This window comes from Oncorhynchus nerka, linkage group LG27 (assembly GCF_034236695.1).
Source record: "Oncorhynchus nerka isolate Pitt River linkage group LG27, Oner_Uvic_2.0, whole genome shotgun sequence".
Classification (NCBI taxonomy): domain Eukaryota; kingdom Metazoa; phylum Chordata; class Actinopteri; order Salmoniformes; family Salmonidae; genus Oncorhynchus; species Oncorhynchus nerka.
In genome coordinates, this window is record NC_088422.1 from 51985518 (window position 1) to 52005135 (window position 19618).

Sequence of the window (19618 nt, forward strand, 5' to 3'; positions counted from 1 at the left end):
CAGGATGCAATAGTTTTACTCACGTCGGCCACAGAGAAGGAGAGCCTACAGTCTTTGGTAGTGGGCTGTCGGTGGCACTGCCAACAGTCTTCAAAGTATGCAAAGAAGTTGTTTAATTTATCAGGGAGCAAGACGTCGATGTCCGCGACGGGGCTGGTTTTCTTTTTGTAATCCGGGATTGCCTGTAGACCCTGTCACATACGTCTCATGTTTGAGCCATTGAGTTGCGACTCTACTTTGTGTCTCTACTGACACTTTGCTTGTTTGAATGCCTTGCGGAGGGAATAACTACACTGTTTTGTATTCGGTCATGTTTCCATTCGCCTTGCCATGATTAAATTCGGTGGTTCGCTCTTTCAGTTTTGCATGAATGCTGCCATCAATCCACAGTTTCTGGTTAGGGAAGGTTTTAATAGTTACAGTGGGTACAACATCTCTAATGCACTTCCTAATAAACTCACTCACCGAGTCAGCGTATATGTCGATGTTATTGTCTGAGACTACCTGGAACATATCCCAATCCACATCATCGAAGCAATCTTGAAGCGTGGAATCTGATTGGTCAGACCAGCGTTGGGTAGACCTAAGCATGGGTGAGGTATCTGCTTGGGGGGGATATATATACGGCTGTGACTATAATCGAAGAAAATTCTCTTGGGAGATATTGTGGTCAGCATTTGATTGTAAGGAATTCTCGGTCAGGTGAACAAAAGGACTTGAGTTCCTGTATGTTGTTATGATTACACCATGAGTCGTTAATCATGAGGGACACATCACCGCTCTTCTTACCAGAGAGATGTTTGTTTCTGTCAGCGCGACGCATGAAGAAACCTGGATGATGTACTGACTCTGACAACAGTTCCGGAGTGAGCCATGTTTCCGTGAAACAGAAAATGTTGCAATCTCTCTGGAAGGCAACTCGTGCCCTAATTTTGTCCACCTTGTTGTCTAGAGACAACGAGTAATATGCCTGGAAGCTGTGGACGGTGTGCTTGCCTTCTAAGTCTGACCAGGAGGCCGCTCCATCTGACTCTCTCTTGAGGGGACGACGTTGTTTTGGGTCGGCCTCTGGGATTAGATCCAATGTCCAGGATGAAGGTTCGAACAAAGGGTCCGTTTCAGGAATGTCGTATTCTTGTTCGTAATGTTGGTAAGTTGACGTCGCTCTTATATCCAATAGTTCTTCCCGGCTGTATGTAATAACACTTAAAACCTCTTGGTGTTAGGGGGCAGTATTTTCATTTTTGGAAGAAAAAAACGTTCCCGTTTTAAACGGGATATTTTGTCAGGAAAAGATGCTAGAATATGCATATAATTGACAGCTTTGGATAGAAAACACTCTAACGTTTCCAAAACTGTAAAGATATTGTCTGTTAGTATAACAGAACTGATGTTGCAGGCGAAAGCCTGAGAAAAATCCAATCCGGAAGTGCCCCAGGTTTTTAAAGCGCCTCGTTCCAATGACTCCCTATTTAGCTGTGAATGTACCATCAACGAGCTTACGCTTTCTACGTATTCCCCAAGGTGTCTACATCATTGTGACGTAGTTTTACGCATTTCTGTTGAAGAATAGCCGTAGGCGGCCACATTGCGTAAGTGGTCACATGGTGGCTCCGAGAGAGATTCTTGCGTAAAATACAGAGGTAGCCATTATTCCAATCGGTCCTAGTGAAAAACGAATTGTCCCGACGGATATATTGTCGAATAGATATTAGAAAAACACCTTGAGGATGGATTCTAAACAACGTTTGCCATGTTTCTGTCGATAGTATGGAGCTAATTTGGAATATTTTTCGGCGTTGTTGGCGATTTCTCAGCCAAACGTGAAGAACAAACGGAGCGATTTCGCCTACAAAAATAATCTTTTGGGAAAAAATTAACTTTGGCTGTCTACCTGGGAGTCTCGTGAGTGAAAACATCCGAAGTTCATCAAACTATTTAATTTGACTGCTTTTCTGATTTCCGTGACAAGGTTGCCTGCTGCTAGGCAAGGCATAATGCTATGCTAGGCTATGATAAACTTACACAAATGCTTGTCTAGCGTTGGCTGTAAAGCATATTTTGAAAATCTGAGATGACAGGGTGATTAACAAAAGGCTAAGCTGTGTTCCAATATATTTCACTTGTGATTTTCATGAATAGGAAGATTTTCTAGAAAGATTTATGTCCGTTGCGTTATGCTAATTAGTGTCAGATGATGACAATGGTCCCATTCACTGGATGGGGTGTCACTACAGGTTAAGATCCTCTGGGCTAACAATGTAAGAAATAATGCATAAAAAAAAATACTGCATAGTTTCCTAAAGACTTGAAGCGAGACAACCGTCTCTGTATGCGACTCTGTACTTGGCTCCTTTCATCTTTCCCTCGATCCTGACTAGTCTCCCAGTCCCTTCAGATGAAAAACCTACCCACATCTTGATGCTGCCATGCTGCCACCATGCTTCATCGTAGTGGAGGTGCCAGGTTTCCGCCAGACGTGATGCTTGGCATTCAGGCCAAAGAGTTCAATCTTGCTTTCATCAGACCAGAGAATCTGGTTTCTCATGGTCTGATGGTCCTTTAGGTACCTTTTGTGGCTTCTGTCTGGCCACTCTACCATAAAGGCCTGATTGGTGGAGTGCTGCAGAGATGGTTGTCCTTCTGGAAGGTTTTCCCATCTCCACAGAGGAACTCTGGAGCTCTGTCAGAGTGACCATCAGGTTATTGAACACCTCCCTGACCAAGGGCCTTCTCCCTCCCCTCAGTTTGTCCAGGCGGCCAGCTCTAGGAAGGGAATTGGTGGTTCCAAACTTATTCCATTTAAGAATGTAGGCCACTGTGTTCTTGGGGACCTTCAATGTTGCAGAAATTTTTTGGTACCCTTTGCCAGATATGTGCCTCGACATAATCCTGTCTCGTAGCTCTACGGACTGTTCCTTCAACCTCATAGCTTGGTTTTTGCTCTGACATGCGCTGTCAACTGTGGGAACTTATTTTATCAGGTGTGTGCCTTTCCACATCATGTCCAATTAATTGAATTTACTGCACGTGGAGTACAAGTTGTAGAAACGTCTCACAGATGGTCAATGGAAACAAGATGCACCTGAGTTGATAGCAAAGGGTCTGAATACTTATGTAAATTCTGTTTTTAATATATAATACATTTGTGACCAACCTGCTCAATTCGGTCTTATGTAGCAATGTAGTTGTGTTTTTTTACATTGGATAAAAGTAGATATTCAGAGCTCGTTCACAGATTGTTGGACCTGTGGTAGGAGTTGGACCCAGGGCCGGTGTTATGGCCGGGCCTTAGGGGGCCTGACCCGCCCTACCATACCTTTTGCCCCTCCAAATAAAATATTTAAATATTTATCATTTATTTGACCGAGATGCACATAGACAGAAAGACGCATCAGTCTCAGTTAAAGCATCTGAGAAAACGAAACAGCACCCCTCTATCTCAATATGTGTAGACCATGAATCTGATGCTGTCTGGACCAAAAGAGTATGGCATGTCATACTATTTCTGGCCAGACAGCATCAGATACATGGGCTATATATAGTGGGGCGCTTTTTTTCTCGCTCTGAGGCTTTCTCAGGTGATATAGTTTCTGCCGGGAGGAAGAGGTAAAGCGAGAGGGCTCACTCTTGCCAAAAAAATCTGTCCAGAATGCGTTTCTATAGGAATAATATGCAGACATAAGCTTGTCGCCTGCCTTCTTGCTTTTGGGACAAAGTCTCCCATTGTTTGTGCGGAGACATGAGCATCACTAAATTATATACAGATCAGTGGCGTTTGGTAATGTTTAAGATGAGGGAGGATGGCCTCCCAAGTGGCGCAGCGGTCTAAGGCACTGCATCGCAGTGCGTCACTACAGACCCGGGTTGGATCCCAGGCTGTATCACAGTCTCCCTCAATCCGTGCAATGGCTACTGCTATAGGTTTCAGGAGTTTCAGGCTGCTTACCACTCTCTCCCAAAATACATCATCCAGGAGGATCCTCTTGATGGGGCTTTCCATATCGGTAGACTGTGATATGGCCATTTCATAGAGAGACTCCTTCCCCTCCACGAGACTGTCAAACATGATGACAACACCACCCAAACGGGTGTTGCTGGGCAGCTTCAATGTGGTGTTCTTATTCTTCTCACTTTGCTTGTTGAGGTAGATTGCTACTATAACTTAATGACCCTTCACATACCTAACTGTTTCCTTGTCTCTCTTGTAGAGTGTATCCATTGTTTTCAGTGCTATGATGTTCTTGAAGAGCAGATTCAATGCATGAGCAGCACAGCCAATGGGTGTGATGTGAGGGTAGGACTCCTCCACTTTAGACCAAGCAGCCTTCATGTTCACAGCATTGTCTGTGACCAGTGCAAATACCTTCTGTGGTCCAAAGTCATTGATGACTGCCTTCAGCTCATCTGCAATGTCGAGAACGGTGTGCCTGTTGTCTCTTGTGGAATACTGGTTGAGGGGTGGAGATGATGTAGTTAATTATTCCTTGCCCAAGAACATTCGACCACCCATCAGAGATGATTGCAATACAGTCTGCTTTCTCTGTGATTCGCTTGACCTTCACTTGAACTCTGTTGAACTCTGCATCCAGCAAATGAGTAGATAAAGCAGGTCTGGTTGGAGGGGTGTATGCTCGGCGAAGAACATTCAGAAATCTCTTCTAATACACATTGTCAGATGAACCAGCATATCATCAGCATATCTCTGACTACGTTCCTCCATTGAGTCAAAAAAACTTCTGATTCCAGTAGGACCATGAGCTGTTGCTATCGATAAGGTGTCTGATTCAACATTTTCACCTCGAATAGAAATAGAGGGACTTTTGTCAGAGGTTGCTTGTTGTGAGCACTGAGGGAACTTTGTGCTCTTGGCCAGATTCTGCATCTTTGTTGCATTCTTCACATATGATTTAGCACAGTATTTGCAAATGTACACAGCTTTTCCTTTTACATTAGCTGCAGTGAAATTACTTAACACATCAGATAGTGCCCGTGGCATTTTCCTGTAAAGATAATAATAATAATTTTATTTTTAAAACCCAAATACAATTCCATGTACAGATAAATAGTTAAACAGTTGGATTAAACAACTCCTTTGTAAGATAAATGTTTTAAAATAAAGCATGTATGGAAACAGGTGAATTAACACTCCTCTGTTAGCAGGGTCAATCAAGCTAAAACCCACATGGTAGCAAAAACTAACTAGCAGAAATTATTAACAAGTTCAAAATTATTTAAACACACCTTGCTGTAGGCTTCTATTTACTAGTTAACAAAAAATCATGTATGTCGTATTAAATATGTTCACCCCACCCAGTATTGTATTCAAAACTTACCAGAAAGCATGTAGTCCTTGGCTCGAGACAGTATAGTAGCGTGGGCTCAATAGCATCTCATTAGTGTGCAAGATCTTGAGATTCAGCTGCACATGTGATGGAAGAATGCACTGTGCATGCAGAGGGTTGCAATTCCATTGAATTGGGGATAGTTTAAACAAAATATGCCACAAGATTTATGTGTATCCCACATAAAAAGGTTCACTGTATAAGCTGACTTTTTTTAATGAATTTTAGCGAAATTCTCAAAAATCCCTGGCTTAACTTTCCTTGGAAAATTTCCAGAAAAATCCAGACCCTTTGCACCCCTACTCCTGCCTATAGTCTCATCGTTGTCGGTGATCACGCCTACCACCGTTGTGTCATCTGCAAACTTAATGATGGTGTTAGACTCATGCTTGGCCACGCAGTCTTGGGTGAACAGGGACTACAGGAGGGGACTAAGCACGCACCCCTGAGGGGCCCCCGTGTTGAGGATCAGCGTGGCAGATATGTTGTTGCCTACACCAACTACCTGGGGACGGCCTGTCAGGAAGTCCAGGATCCAGTTGCAGAGGGAGGTGTTAGCTTAGTCATGAGCTTTGAGGGCACTATGGTGTTGAACGCTGAGCTGTAGTCAATGAACAGCATTCTCATGTAGGTGTTCCTTTTTGTCCAGGTGGGAAAGGGCAGTGTTGAGTGCAATAGAGATTGCGTCATCTGTGGATCTGTTGGGGCGGTAGGCAAATTGGAGTGGGTCTAGGGTTTCTGGGATGATGGTGTTGATGTGAGCCATGACTAGTCTTTCAAAGAACTTCATGGCTACAGACGTCATTTAGGCAGGTAACCTTTGTGTTCTTGAGTACAGGAACTGTAGTGGTCTGCTTGAAACATGTTGGTATTACAGACTTGGCTGTACAAAATAAGTTACAAACAATGTGAAGAAACACGAAATAGCTCAATTGGTTAGGAGCCCGTAAAACGGCACCCATCTCCCTCCGGCACCATTCTATTCCATGAGATGTTTTAGATGTTTCTACAACTTGATTAGAGTCCACCTGTGGTAAATTAAATCGATTGGACATTATTTTGAAAAGTACACAATCTGTCTATATAAGGTCCCACAGTTGACAGTGCATGTCAGAGCAAACGCCAAGCCATGAGGTCGAAGGAATTGTTTGTAGAGTTGAGACACAGGATTGTGTCAAGGGACAGATGTGGGGAAGGGTTTCATAGCCGCAGGAAGAACAGTTGAAACTGGAGCAGCAGCATGACCAGGTGGACTGGGGACAGCAAGGAGTCATCAGGCCAGGCATGGTCCTAGGGCTCAGGTCCTCCGAGAGAAGAGAGAGAGAGAGAGAATTAGAGGAAGCATACTTAAATTCACACAGGACACCGGATATGACAGGAGAAATGTTCCAGATGTAACAGACTGACCCTAGCCCCCTGACACTTAAATTATTGCAGCATAATTACTGAAGGCTGAGACAGGAGAGGTCGGGAGACACTGTGACCCCATCCGACTATACAGTGCCTTGCGAAAGTATTCGGCCCCCTTGAACTTTGCGACCTTTTGCCACATTTCAGGCTTCAAACATAAAGATATAAAAGTGTATTTTTTGTGAAGAATCAACAACAAGCGGGACACAATCATGAAGTGGAATGACATTTATTGGATATTTCAAACTTTTTTAACAAATCAAAAACTGAAAAATTGGGCGTGCAAAATTATTCAGCCCCTTTACTTTCAGTGCAGCAAACTCTCTCCAGAAGTTCAGTGAGGATCTCTGAATGATCCAATGTTGACACTGTCCATAGGACAACAATCAGTCGTATATTGCACAAATCTGGCCTTTATGGAAGAGTGGCAAGAAGAAAGCCATTTCTTAAAGATATCCATAAAAAGTGTCGTTTAAAGTTTGCCACAAGCCACCTGGGAGACACACCAAACATGTGGAAGAAGGTGCTCTGGTCAGATGAAACCAAAATTGAACTTTTTGGCAACAATGCAAAACGTTATGTTTGGCGTAAAAGCAACACAGCTCATCACCCTGAACACACCATCCCCACTGTCAAACATGGTAGTGGCAGCATCATGGTTTGGGCCTGCTTTTCTTCAGCAGGGACAGGGAAGATGGTTAAAATTGATGGGAAGATGGATGGAGCCAAATACAGGACCATTCTGGAAGAAAACCTGATGGAGTCTGCAAAAGACCTGAGACTGGGACGGAGATTTGTCTTCCAACAAGACAATGATCCGAAACATAAAGCAAAATCTACAATGGAATGGTTCAAAAATAAACATATCCAGGTGTTAGAATGGCCAAGTCAAAGTCCAGACCTGAATCCAATCGAGAATCTGTGGAAAGAACTGAAAACTGCTGTTCACAAATGCTCTCCATCCAACCTCACTGAGCTCGATCTAATTTTGCATGCCCAATTTTTCAGTTTTTGATTTGTTAAAAAAGTTTGAAATATCCAATAAATGTCGTTCCACTTCATGATTGTGTCCCACTTGTTGTTGATTCTTCACAAAAAAATACAGTTTTATATCTTTATGTTTGAAGCCTGAAATGTGGCAAAAGGTCGCAAAGTTCAAGGGGGCCGAATACTTTCGCAAGGCACTGTATCCCTGGACAGGGCCAACCAGGCAGGATATAACCACACCCACTTTGCCAAAGCATAGCCCCCACACCACTACACCGATCCTAGCCCCCCGACACTTAAATTATTGCAGCAGAATTACTGGAGGCTGAGACAGGAGGGGTCGGGAGACACTGTGACCCCATCCGACTATACCTCCGGACAGGGCCAACCAGGCAGGATATAACCCCACCCACTTTGCCAAAGCACAGCCCCTACACCAAAGTACGCTAACATCCTTAAGGGGAAGCATGGTGGTGGCAGCATCATGCTGTCGGATGTTTTTCAGCGGCAGGGACTGGGAGACTTGTCAGGATCGAGGGAGAGATGAACAGAGCAAAGTACCATGAGATTAATAATGAAAACCTGCTTCAGAGCATTCAGGACCTCAGATTGAGGCGAAGGTTCATCTTCCAACAGGACAAAGACACTAAGCACACAGCTAAGACAATGTAAGAGGATCTGAATACTTATGTACAGGGGGCAAAAAAGTATTTAGTCAGCCACCAATTGTGCAAGTTCTCCCACTTAAAAAGATGAGAGAGGCCTGTAATTTTCATCATAGGTACACTTCAACTATTTTACATTTACATTTAAATCATTTAGCAGACGCTCTTATGACAGACAAAATGAAGAAAAAGAATCTCCAGAAAATCACATTGTAGGATTTTTAATGAATTTATTTGCAAATTATGGTGGAAAATAAGTATTTGGTCAATAACAAAAGTTTATCTCAATACTTTGTTATATACCCTTTGTTGACAATGACAGAGGTCAAACATTTTCTGTAAGTCTTCACAAGGTTTTCACACACTGTTGCTGGTATTTTGGCCCATTCCTCCATGCAGATCTCCTCTAGAGCAGTGATGTTTTGGGGCTGTTGCTGGGCAACACTGACTTTTCATCTCTCCCATTTTAAGTGGGAGAACTTGCACAATTGGTGGCTGACTAAATACTTTTTTGCCCCACTGTAAATGTGATATTTCATTTTTATTTGTAATACATTTGCTCAAATGTATCATGATGGGGTATTGTGTGTAGATTGATGAGTGGGAAAAAACGATTTAATCAATTTTAGAATAAGGCTGTAACATAAAAAAATGTGGAAAAAGTCAAGGGGTCTGAATACTTTCTGAACGCACTGAACACACTCAATCGGATTGAGTTGCAGCTGTCAGTGAAAAGCTTCTAAAATATGTCTTTAGATAATGTGTCTTGAGTATAATTTAAAATGTTAAGAGGAGGAGGGGTGTGTGGTGAAGATATGGGGCGTCTCTCTCCAGAATGCACGCACATGTAGGAAAGTGCCCATTTGGCAATTACTGTTTTCTCTGTCATTTTTTTCTTCGTCGAGGAAGTCTTTTTTTTAACATCCATTGCGTCTGATAGTTCCTCAGTATTTGAAAAATCTTTCCAACACTCCTGGCCTCGATTCACCATGCCTCGGTATGAAAGACCAAAATATCATGATCTGATGAACCCATATATCAAGTGTAAACGTCGTAAAAGAAAATGTCCCGAGGTCACTGGCACATAGGCTAGTTGATCAAATGTTCCAAGTTCACTAGCAACAGCTTCTGGACACCTAGTGATGATTTGATACAATGTTGCACTTTACTAGCAATAGCTCAAGCCAATACGGATAGAAAAGGAGGCATACAGGGGGAGTAGAGAGATTAATTTTCTTTAGGATATTTTGTACTGTTTTTATTTGTCGGCTTTAGGCCTATGTATTTTACTTAGTTGTCGATGGAAGTTATAGGCCTACTGCTGCATTGGCTATAGGCTATCTCTGAGTTCTATGCTCATTTCACAGTGTGTCAATGTCTCCATATGGCAGAGGCGAGTGCTCTCCCCATACTTGAATTTTTACTTTGAGATTTTTATCATTTTACTTCAGATTTGTATGATTAACCACGTGACACTGATTTTGAGAAATGAAAACGTTACTATTGAAATTAAAATGTTTAAAAAAAAATGCATATAAAAATAATCTGAACTGGCAAGCAGATCGGTAGCTTTGGTAGGATAAATTGTAAGCTTCCCCAAACTTGAAACTCATGAGCTGCCTGTGTATGGTCTCTACTATTACACCCATTAAAACCTCTTAGGGATCCCTTACAGCTAGAATCCCGTTAACGGGATCAATTTGACAACATCCGGTAAATTGCAGAGCGCGAAATTCAAAAATACTAAATTGGTAATATTAAACATTCATGACGATACAAGTGTCTTACATCATTTAAAAGCTTAACTTGTTAATCCTGCTTTGTCAGATTTCAAAAAGGCATTATGCCGAAAGCATACCATGCAATGATCTGAGGACAGCGCCCCGCATACAAAAGCATGAAAAACATTTTCCAACCAAACAGATGCATCACAAAAGTCAGAAATAACAATAAAATAAATCACTTACCTTGGAAGATCTTTTTTAATCCCAAAGGTCTCAGTTACACAATAAATGGTTGTTTTGTTTGATAAAGTCCTTCTTTATATTCCAAAAATGTCAGTTTATTTGGCGTGTTTGATTCAGAAATACACCGGTTCCAACTCGCCCAACATGCCTACAAAGGATCTAATAAGTTACTTGTAAACTTGGTTCAAACATTTCAAACAACGTTTCTAATCCAACCTCAGGAACCCTAAAATGTAAATAATCTATAAAATTTCAGATGGAATAAACTGTTTCCAATACCGGAGATACACAACGAGGAGCGCGCTCTATTTCACACGCACCAAAAGATTAGAGTCCACCTGAGTGACACTTAGAAAGAATACGACTACTTCTTCATTTTTTAACAAAAAAAAAAAACATTGAACAATTTCTAAAGACTGTTGACATCTAGTGGAAGCCATAGGAACTGCAATCTGGGTCCTAATAATTATGCTTTCCCATAGAAAAGCATGGGAAAATCCAATGACCTCAACATTTTTTCCTGGATGGATTGTCCTTGGTGTTTCGCCTGCCAAATCAGTTCTGTTATACTCACAGACATTATTTTAACAATTGTAGAAACTTTAGAGTGTTTTATATCCAATACTACCATGCATATGCATATCATAGCTTCTGGGCCTGAGTAACAGGCAGTTTACTTTGGGCACCTCAGTCATCCAAACTTTCGAATACTGCCCCCTAGCCTTAATTAAAAAGACATATGAACTTGTAAGCGCGTGCACACATAAGGAGGTCCTGTGAAAACAAAATGTCCGCTTATGGAAATCAAAGGCCAGTTCAACTGATTAATTCTAGCGGAAAAAATGGGTGGAATTGATCTGACAACTGCAGGGCTGCTGGCTTCACATCCTCAAAACATCCCCCTACTGTTGCGTCCTTGAGCATGGCCCTTAAACCCCACAACATGCTTTCCATCTAGGGGCACTGCACTGCAGATTGAACCTGTGCCCATCTCAACTCATTTTTGTTGTTCGCTGTAACTAGTGCACAACGTTTAATTGTATAGTAAAGAAGTCAACCAGAGTTGACATGAGCCATCATTCGAATAAAGAGATGCCTCCCTGGTCACCAGTGCATATTTCCAAACTATGTGTGCATATAATGACAATACATTATAAAAACTATGCAGATATTATTTTGTCCATAATTTAATTTTTATTAAATTATATTCTTAGCCTAAACCATTTTATAGTAGTAGCCTTAATTCAGAAATTGAACCATTTTTGTTCAGTGAAGAAGAAACTCTAGGGTTCTGATCAAAGGAACCTATAAAAGGGTTCTAAACGCAGCAAAAAAAGAAACGTCCCTTTTTCAGGACGCTGTCTTTCAAAGATAATTCGTAAAAATCCAAGTAACTTCGCAGATCTTCATTGTAAAGGGTTTAAACACTGTTTCCCATCCTTGTTCAATGAAACATAAACAATTAATGAACATGCATCTGTGGAACGGTCGTTTTAAGACACTAACGGCTTTCAGACGGTAGGCAATTAAGGTAACAGTTATGAAAACTTAGGACACTAAACAGGCCTTTCTACTGACTCTGGAAAAACACCAAAAGAAAGATGTCCAGGGTTCCTGCTCATCTGTGTGAACGTGCCTGAGGAATGCTGCAAGGAGGCATGAGGACTGCAGATGTGGCCAGGGCAATAAATTACAATGTCCGTACTGTGAGATGCCTAAGACAGCGCTAGAGGGAGACAGGGCGGACAGCTGATCGTCCTCGCAGTGGCAGACCACATGTAACAACACCTGCACAGGTACACGATGGCAACAACAACTGCCCGAGTTACACCAGGAACGCAGAATCCCTCCATCAGTACTCACACTGTCCGCAATAGGCTGAGAGAGGCTGGACTGAGGGCTTGTAGGCCTGTTGTAAGGCAGGTCCTCACCAGACATCACCGGCAACAACGTCGCCTATGGGCACAAACCCACCGTCACTGGACCAGACAGGACTGGCAGTTTTGTCTCACCAGGGGGCGATGGTCGGATTCGCGTTTATCGTCGAAGGAATGAGAGTTACACCGAAGCCTGTACTCTGGATTGGGATTGATTTGGAGGTGGAGGGTCCGTCATGGTCTGGGGCGGTGTGCCACAGCATCATCGGACTGAGCTTTTGTCACTGCAGGCAATCTCAATGCTGTGCGTTACAGGGAAGACATTCTCCTCCCTCATGTGGTACCCTTCCTGCAGGCTCCTCTTAACATTACTCTCCAGCATGACAATGCCACCAGCCATACTGCTCATTCTGTGCGTGATTTCCTGCAAGACAATAATGTCAGTGTTCTGCCATGACCAGCGAAGAGCCCGGATCTCAATACCATTGAGCACGTCTGGGACCTGTTGGATTGGAGTGTGAGGGCTAGGGCCATTCCCCCCAGAAATGTCCGGGAACTTGCAGGTGGCTTGGTGGAAAAGTGGGGTAACATCTCACAGCAAGAACTGGCAAATCTGATGCAGTCCATGAGGAGGAGATGCACTGCAGTACTCCATGCAGCTGGTGACCACACCAGATACTGACTGTCACTTTTGATTTTACCCCCCCTCCCTTTGTTCAGGGATACATTATTCCATTTCTGTTAGTCACATGTCTGTGGAACTTGTTCAGTTCATGTCTGTTGTTGAATCTTGTTATGGTCATACAAATATTTATACATGTTAGGTTTGCTGAGGACTTTTTTTTTGTTGCTGAGTTTGTATAGATCTAGGGTGGAAGCAAGCAATATAACCCTTTTTGGTTCTATACTGAACAAAAATATAACATTAACATTGAAAGTGTTGGTCCGATGTTTCATGGGCTGAAATAAAAGATCACAAAAATTTTCTATAAGCAAAAAATGCTTATTTCTGTCACATTTGTGCACAAATTTGTTTAAATCCCTGTTAGTGAGCGTTTCTCCTTTGCCAAGATAATCCATCCACCTGAAAGGTGTGGCATATCAAGAAGCTGATTAAACAGCATGATCAGTACACAGGTGCACCTTGTGCTGGGTGCAAAGAAAGATCACTCAAATGTGCAGTTTTGTCACACAATACAATGCCACAGATGTGAGGGAGTTTTGAGGGAGTGTGCAATTGGCATGCTGATAGCAGGAATGTCCACCAGAGCTGTTGCCAGATAATTTAATGTTAATTTCTCTACCATAAACTGCCTCAAACTTCATTTTACAGGATTTGGCAGTATGTCTAATTGTCCGAACAACCACAGACCACATGTAACCATGCCAGCCCAGGACCTCCACGTCCAAATTCTTCACCTGTGGGATTGTCTGAGACCAACCACCCCAACACTTGATGAAACTGGGTTTGCACAACCAAAGAATTTCTGTACAAACCAGGAAAGCTAGTCATCCTCACCAGGGTCTTGCCCTGACTGCAGTTCCGAGTCTTAACTGACTTCAACGGGCAACTGCTGGAGAAGTGTGCTCTTTACGGATGAATCCCGGTTTCAACTATACCGGGCAGACAGCGTGTATTGAGTCGTCAACGTTGTGAGATTGACCCATGGTGGCGGTGGGGTCGTTGTATGGGCAGGCATAAACTACGGACAACAAACACAATTGCATTTGATCGATGAATGCACAGATATACTGTCACCTCATGTTTCAGAATGATAATGCACGACCCCATGTCTCAAAGATCTGTACACAATACATGGAAGCTGAAAATGTCCCCGTTTTTCTATGGCCAACTATTCCCAGTCGAGTGAAATCCATAGATTAGGGCCTAATGAATGTATTTAAATTGACTGATTTCCTTATATGAACTGTAACTTCTTGGAAATTGTTGCATGTTGCGTTTATATTTTTGTTCGTATAAGGAACCTTTTTTATGTTTTGTTAGTGTGGTTTTAAGTCGTTCAAGTTGACCTAAAATGACTATGTAGCAATGCATAGGCTTCCGTTGACCACGCTTATTTAATAAATATGAGGACAGACATGTACATTGTTTTGTGTTAGCCCAAAAGTTTCTACTTCTGTCGTTTTATTAATATACCAATAGTTTCGTAACTTGTGGTGCGCATAATCTCTTGAATGATTGTCAGTTGTCAATAATCTAACTAATTAGTGTTGCAAAATAGGCTACGTTGTGAGGCTACATGTCAAATTACCAATGGTCTGTTTGGTATTTTGAAATTGTAATTTGTATTTCCTAAAGGCTGATAATGCACTCATTCAAACTCTTGGCAGGCAATTTCAACCATAATTATGCTATTAAAAACCTACTTCTGATAAATACATCTCGATCTGTGTGCCTTGCACTCCCGTCTTCAACCATTCGTTATTTCTTGTTACTCTATAGTGAAAATAAGAACCTACTAACTCAGCCACCTGTGATTACACTTAGGCCTATCCTTGCCTCGTGGGGATGCCCATCGATTTGTTTCATGTAGGAAAATGCTCTTTAAACCTTTCCTTGGTGCGCTTAATAATTCAATTTTAACTCTTCACTAATTTGAGCAAATGTGCTTGGTCTCTAAACACTATTGTTTCTGTCGTATTCAGAAGTGTGCCACAAAATCTGGGTGTATAATTTAATTGAACAGGGAGCTTATTGTGCACTAATTTCTCGTGTGTCGCAGACACCGTCCTTTATTCAGATGGAAACCTAAAGTGCATTTGATATGATAAACTCCAAAGCGGTTAGAACCAGCATGCATTATCCATTCACATTATCGCCATAATGAAGCGAAACGCGAGACTGGACAAGAGGCTTTCTTTTTGGATTATTAAGACTGTGCACGTGTCTTCGCTTGGCTACGGATCAGTGTTGGATAAATTAGTATTTAGCATTATTGTATGCATACGGTAAATTAATATGTTTACATTATTGGTGATGTTGTGTTGGATATTAGGCGGGCCGTTGGAACCCAATTTGAGTGTGCCATTTGGGTACATTCCCATAACCACTTATGTGATGTCGCAACCTTTTGCAAAACGTCTATTAATGCTTTCTGTTTGCTTTAGAGCCCTCTATTTCTTTCGTTCTTTTCAAATCCTCGTCTTCACATAGCCTGTAAGAAACCTACATTTTTGTCTCCTATTCTTTCTCTCTCAAATAATCAGCCGTGTGCCAAAAGTGTCCCTCTTGTTTTTACGCGTGCCAGTCACCTGCTGTCTCCCTTAGCCGCCCTCATTCTCTACCCCCGTTTAAAGAAGCTTGCCTTTCTCTTACCAATTCTTTTGACTTTCAGTAGTCTGTTTCTCTAAATAGATTCAGACTGGGTACATATTGAGTTCCCATTGTCTCTCAAGGGCTGTACTAAGCTAATTAAAGTTTATCCTACCAAATAAAAAAGCATCTCCCGGCCTCGCTCCTGTTAAATTCGCCCATCGCTTTCCAGCCAAACTCCCCCAATTTTACCCCATGAAAAAATCCTCTGTTCATCGAGTCAAATCAATTGAAAAACATTTGCAAATCTCCATTATTCGTGGATTTTTGTCTTTCTCTTTTCACAAAAGCCACAGAAGCAGCTTGCTGCTTTGTGCAACTGAGCCGCGCAGGGAAGCTATGAATTCTAAATAAATTACGCATTGGGGTTCCTCTCTTTTATCTTTCTGTGTAGCCTACAGCTTTTCTTTATTTTCACTTTATTGTTTGCAATAAACTTTTACGCAACACTAATAAGACATCGTTTTAAATGTGTCTGTTTCTGCCTGAGTTTAGTTGCCCCTAAATATGGACTAATTCGCTGGTAAATTAATTGTATGATATCCGCGCAATCACTTATTCTATAGCATATCCAGGTTATTTTCTATTCACAATTAAGTACATTTTTTATTAATAGTTGTATGTAGCATAAAGTTGTTTGTGTCAGTAGGTTAACTGGGTCGTGATACTGCCGCTCGCATAATCTGTGTCCATGGGTCCCACATGTGCCCATGGGAGTTTTACAAAAACACTTGTTGAAATTCAAGCGTCCAAATTAGCAATATCAAACTAGAAATGGTCTGTTGTTGCCAAAGGGAATTTGATAAATCATTAGTAACTACTCCAATGTACTCTGATAACGTGTGTGTGCGCCTAGCTATAGTTCTCCAAAACATGCCAAACTAGACACTCCATAACATGTTTAGGTTAGTTTCCTGCTGTATGCTAACTCAAATTCGCCAAGACAACGTCATTAAATATTGTATGAAAATGTTTTGCCAGCATATTTTTCTCTATATCTATTTAGGGATTTCACGAATGTATCTTAACTGCAGGTCCTTTTATTTCATATGTCTATACCTTCCCTTTTACATCGATGATATTACAGACCAATAATAATTGTATGAGCTAGGCTACTGTTTACTGGAAATATCAAATGTAATTCTTACTGCTTATTCATAAGGTCTTTATATATCTTCAATATCCTAGATATTGTCCATCCCTCCCGGCGTATTTCTTGTTCAACTGTCTAAAATCACATTTTTTTCGAGTGCAATAAATGTTAAACTGCAATAAATATAAATCAATCTCAATGTGTGCAAATCCTATTCAAAAGCGTAGAAAAAAATCCCGAGAAGAAAAATCGAGGGGGGGAGGGCCTAAAAAGCAGGTGTTGAGCAGTAATCTCTTTTCGTGCCCTGTCACTCACCTTCGTTTTCCCTTGTCACTTTGTCGCATGCAGCCTTCTCACTTCGAGCGCCTTTCTTCATTTTCATCTAAAAAAAAAAAAAAATCTCGTCTTGCACTTGTAAGACCCCAACCTGGTCCAGATTTCCCAACCATCCCCTTGTATTTATCCAAATAAAAGATGAGTGCATCGATGTCAAATTGCTCTCAAAACACCATGAAAGATTGATTTGCAGCACTTTCCTTTCAGCTGACATTATTGCGAAGAGAGCAGAATAGGGAACCCGCGAGCTTGGATGGAATAAAGATGTTCTCTCTGCTGGAAAAGGGGGAAAACTACCCATTTACTCCCAGTCCATCAACCCTGAAAAACAGGACAATAAAGAGCCATGTCTATTCAAAGAGAGTCCGGTACACCTCTTAACACTGTCACAATTCTTAAGGCTTTATATTAACATTCATTAATATTTAAGGCAGGGATGGATAGCTGAATCTCCCATCGCATAAATTGCTTCTCAAATTCAGTAATGTTATTAATTGGCTTTAGGGCAGGGCTGTGAAGGGAACGGTTTTGTTAAGCCTGTTTCTATTGGTGTAGACTTTGTAAAGTTCTACTTCCATGAGTGTAAAAATGACTGCAATATTCCCATTTTCACTTGTGATGCATAAACCTATTGGCTATAGGCCTACATCACTTTACATAATCTCTAGATCATGTAGGCCTGTAGCCTAACCTACTCATTTAGCAAGTAAACAATTTGTGACCTTATTTGAGTCACTGTAAATTATGTGGTTAGATTTGCACTGTAATCCTACATGTAGATGATGCATAGATTATTTAACTTCTTACTTGTTCCGTTTATATTTGAAAGAAATACAGACTAATTAGCCCAAATACATAATTCCGCATGTATGTTATGAATGCTATGTGATTGTGCGTCTGCGACGCAGGTTACACTTGCTATAGGCTATCAATTCGACTATTACTGTATAGGCTAATAACAATGTGCCATGCTGAAAATGTATGTCGTGTTGTATAACCTACTATTTAATGATTCTGAACAAAGTTATGGTCCTTTACAAAAAGTAATTGTTGCCTAAGTGTAATTGGTCATATTCACAGTCAATGAGGCAAAACTTTTATTTTCTCAATAGACTAATGCTCTGAAGTAAAATCATTTTAACTCAGAATTATTCCAGTTATTATCTTGTTTTTATGCTAAACTAAGTTTGTCTTTATTTTGCTGCCTTGGGTTTTTCCCCTGCCCGGAGCATTTTGGGGCACGCTACTGCTGCTGCAGCGCAAGACGCCGGAGGTTGGTGAGAGAGTGGTGGACTGAGATTGTTATTCCTCGGGCAAGGTGGTTGTATTTCGCACCATTAGACACCCCAGTTAACAGTCCCGTTCCCTTGACACACACCTCCCTCCCCTGCCCCCCTGAGGATTGGCCACTCAATAAAGAGCTTGGCTTTTTTTCTGGTAGAACAAGGCTCCAGAACATAAGGGGAGGGTCATTAATAACTAATTAGAGGGGGTCACACCAGCAGCATATAAAGACTACCAGGACTTTGAAAAGGCGAAACATTTTAAAACTTCAGGCAGCAAAGGAGGACGTGTATTTGGCAAATAGCCTAGTCTGAAATTGTTGTGCATATAAGTATTCGTTTATTTTTATTTGTGTGTGTGTTCCATTTATTCTCCATACATTAAAAAAGGCAGATGGACATCTGAAATTGCGCAGCGACTAGCCTACTTATATTTCGCATTTTTTAGATTAACCTCACAGATTTGTGGCACCATGGGTTCCGTGTTGCCCGCTGAAGCATTGGTGCTGAAATCTGGATTTAAGCAACAGAGTTTGTCTCTGTCTGAAATTATCACCTCGGACATTCTCCATAGTTTTCTCTATGGTAGATGGAGGAACGTGCTTGGGGAACACCTTTTGGAGGAGAAGATAAACGTCAGTCCCAAAACAGCTTTCACCGCAGAGGTCCTTGCGCAATCATTCTCAGGGGGTGAGTCAATTGGATGTTTAATTTCGAATTACGCAGGCCTTTATTATTTGTATCCTTTCAACTGTTTCCATGTCTTTGTCCACGTATAGCCTGTTTATATATTAGTATAAAGTAAAACAAAGTTACATATATTGTTTTGATATTATTGAGTTCCGTTATTTTGAATTTCCTAGGCGACTCTAAAGTGTGTTGATAATGTTTTACGTAATTCAAATGTTGAAATGCCGTCTGTCTAGAAACAGCATATAGTATAACTGTGAACTATATGTGATCAAATTCACATAGCCTATGGGCTTACATAATTTTCCAGAAAACCCGTTCTAAAGTTTTGTTTTGGTCCACATGCACTTTTTCCTTGAATTCCGTTTATTTCCATTCCATTAAGCGTATTAACCGTTTAACGACATGATCCCACGTAGCATATTTAGAGACTCGTTTAGGATCGCGTGTAACTAACTGATGGTGACTTAAATAGGGATATTACATTAATTTAGTTAAAGTTGTGCTTGACCAAAGAAAGTTTCCACACAGACCACGGACTTTAGAGGGAAAGAAAACCCCTTTCTTTTAAATATCCCATGTTTTTATCTTGCATTCAACAATCTCAGAAAAGCCTCTCTCCCCGGCTTTG

The 19618-nt window shown here is 41.3% G+C and overlaps 1 protein-coding gene across 3 annotated transcripts in view; it reads left to right on the forward strand.

Annotated features, from left to right (window-relative positions):
* prdm12b (PR domain containing 12b) overlaps window positions 1-19618 on the forward strand; it is a 55973-nt gene that overhangs the window by 32830 nt on the left and 3525 nt on the right. The window contains exons 3-4 of one of the 3 annotated variants that reach the window (XM_065011770.1): window positions 18273-18287; window positions 18887-18987. In XM_065011770.1, the coding sequence (XP_064867842.1) occupies window positions 18273-18287; window positions 18887-18987 (116 nt within the window). Of the gene's footprint in view, window positions 1-18272; window positions 18988-19618 lie in introns of all 3 variants that reach the window. The other 2 variants (XM_065011771.1, XM_029638563.2) reach the window with 2 other exon arrangements.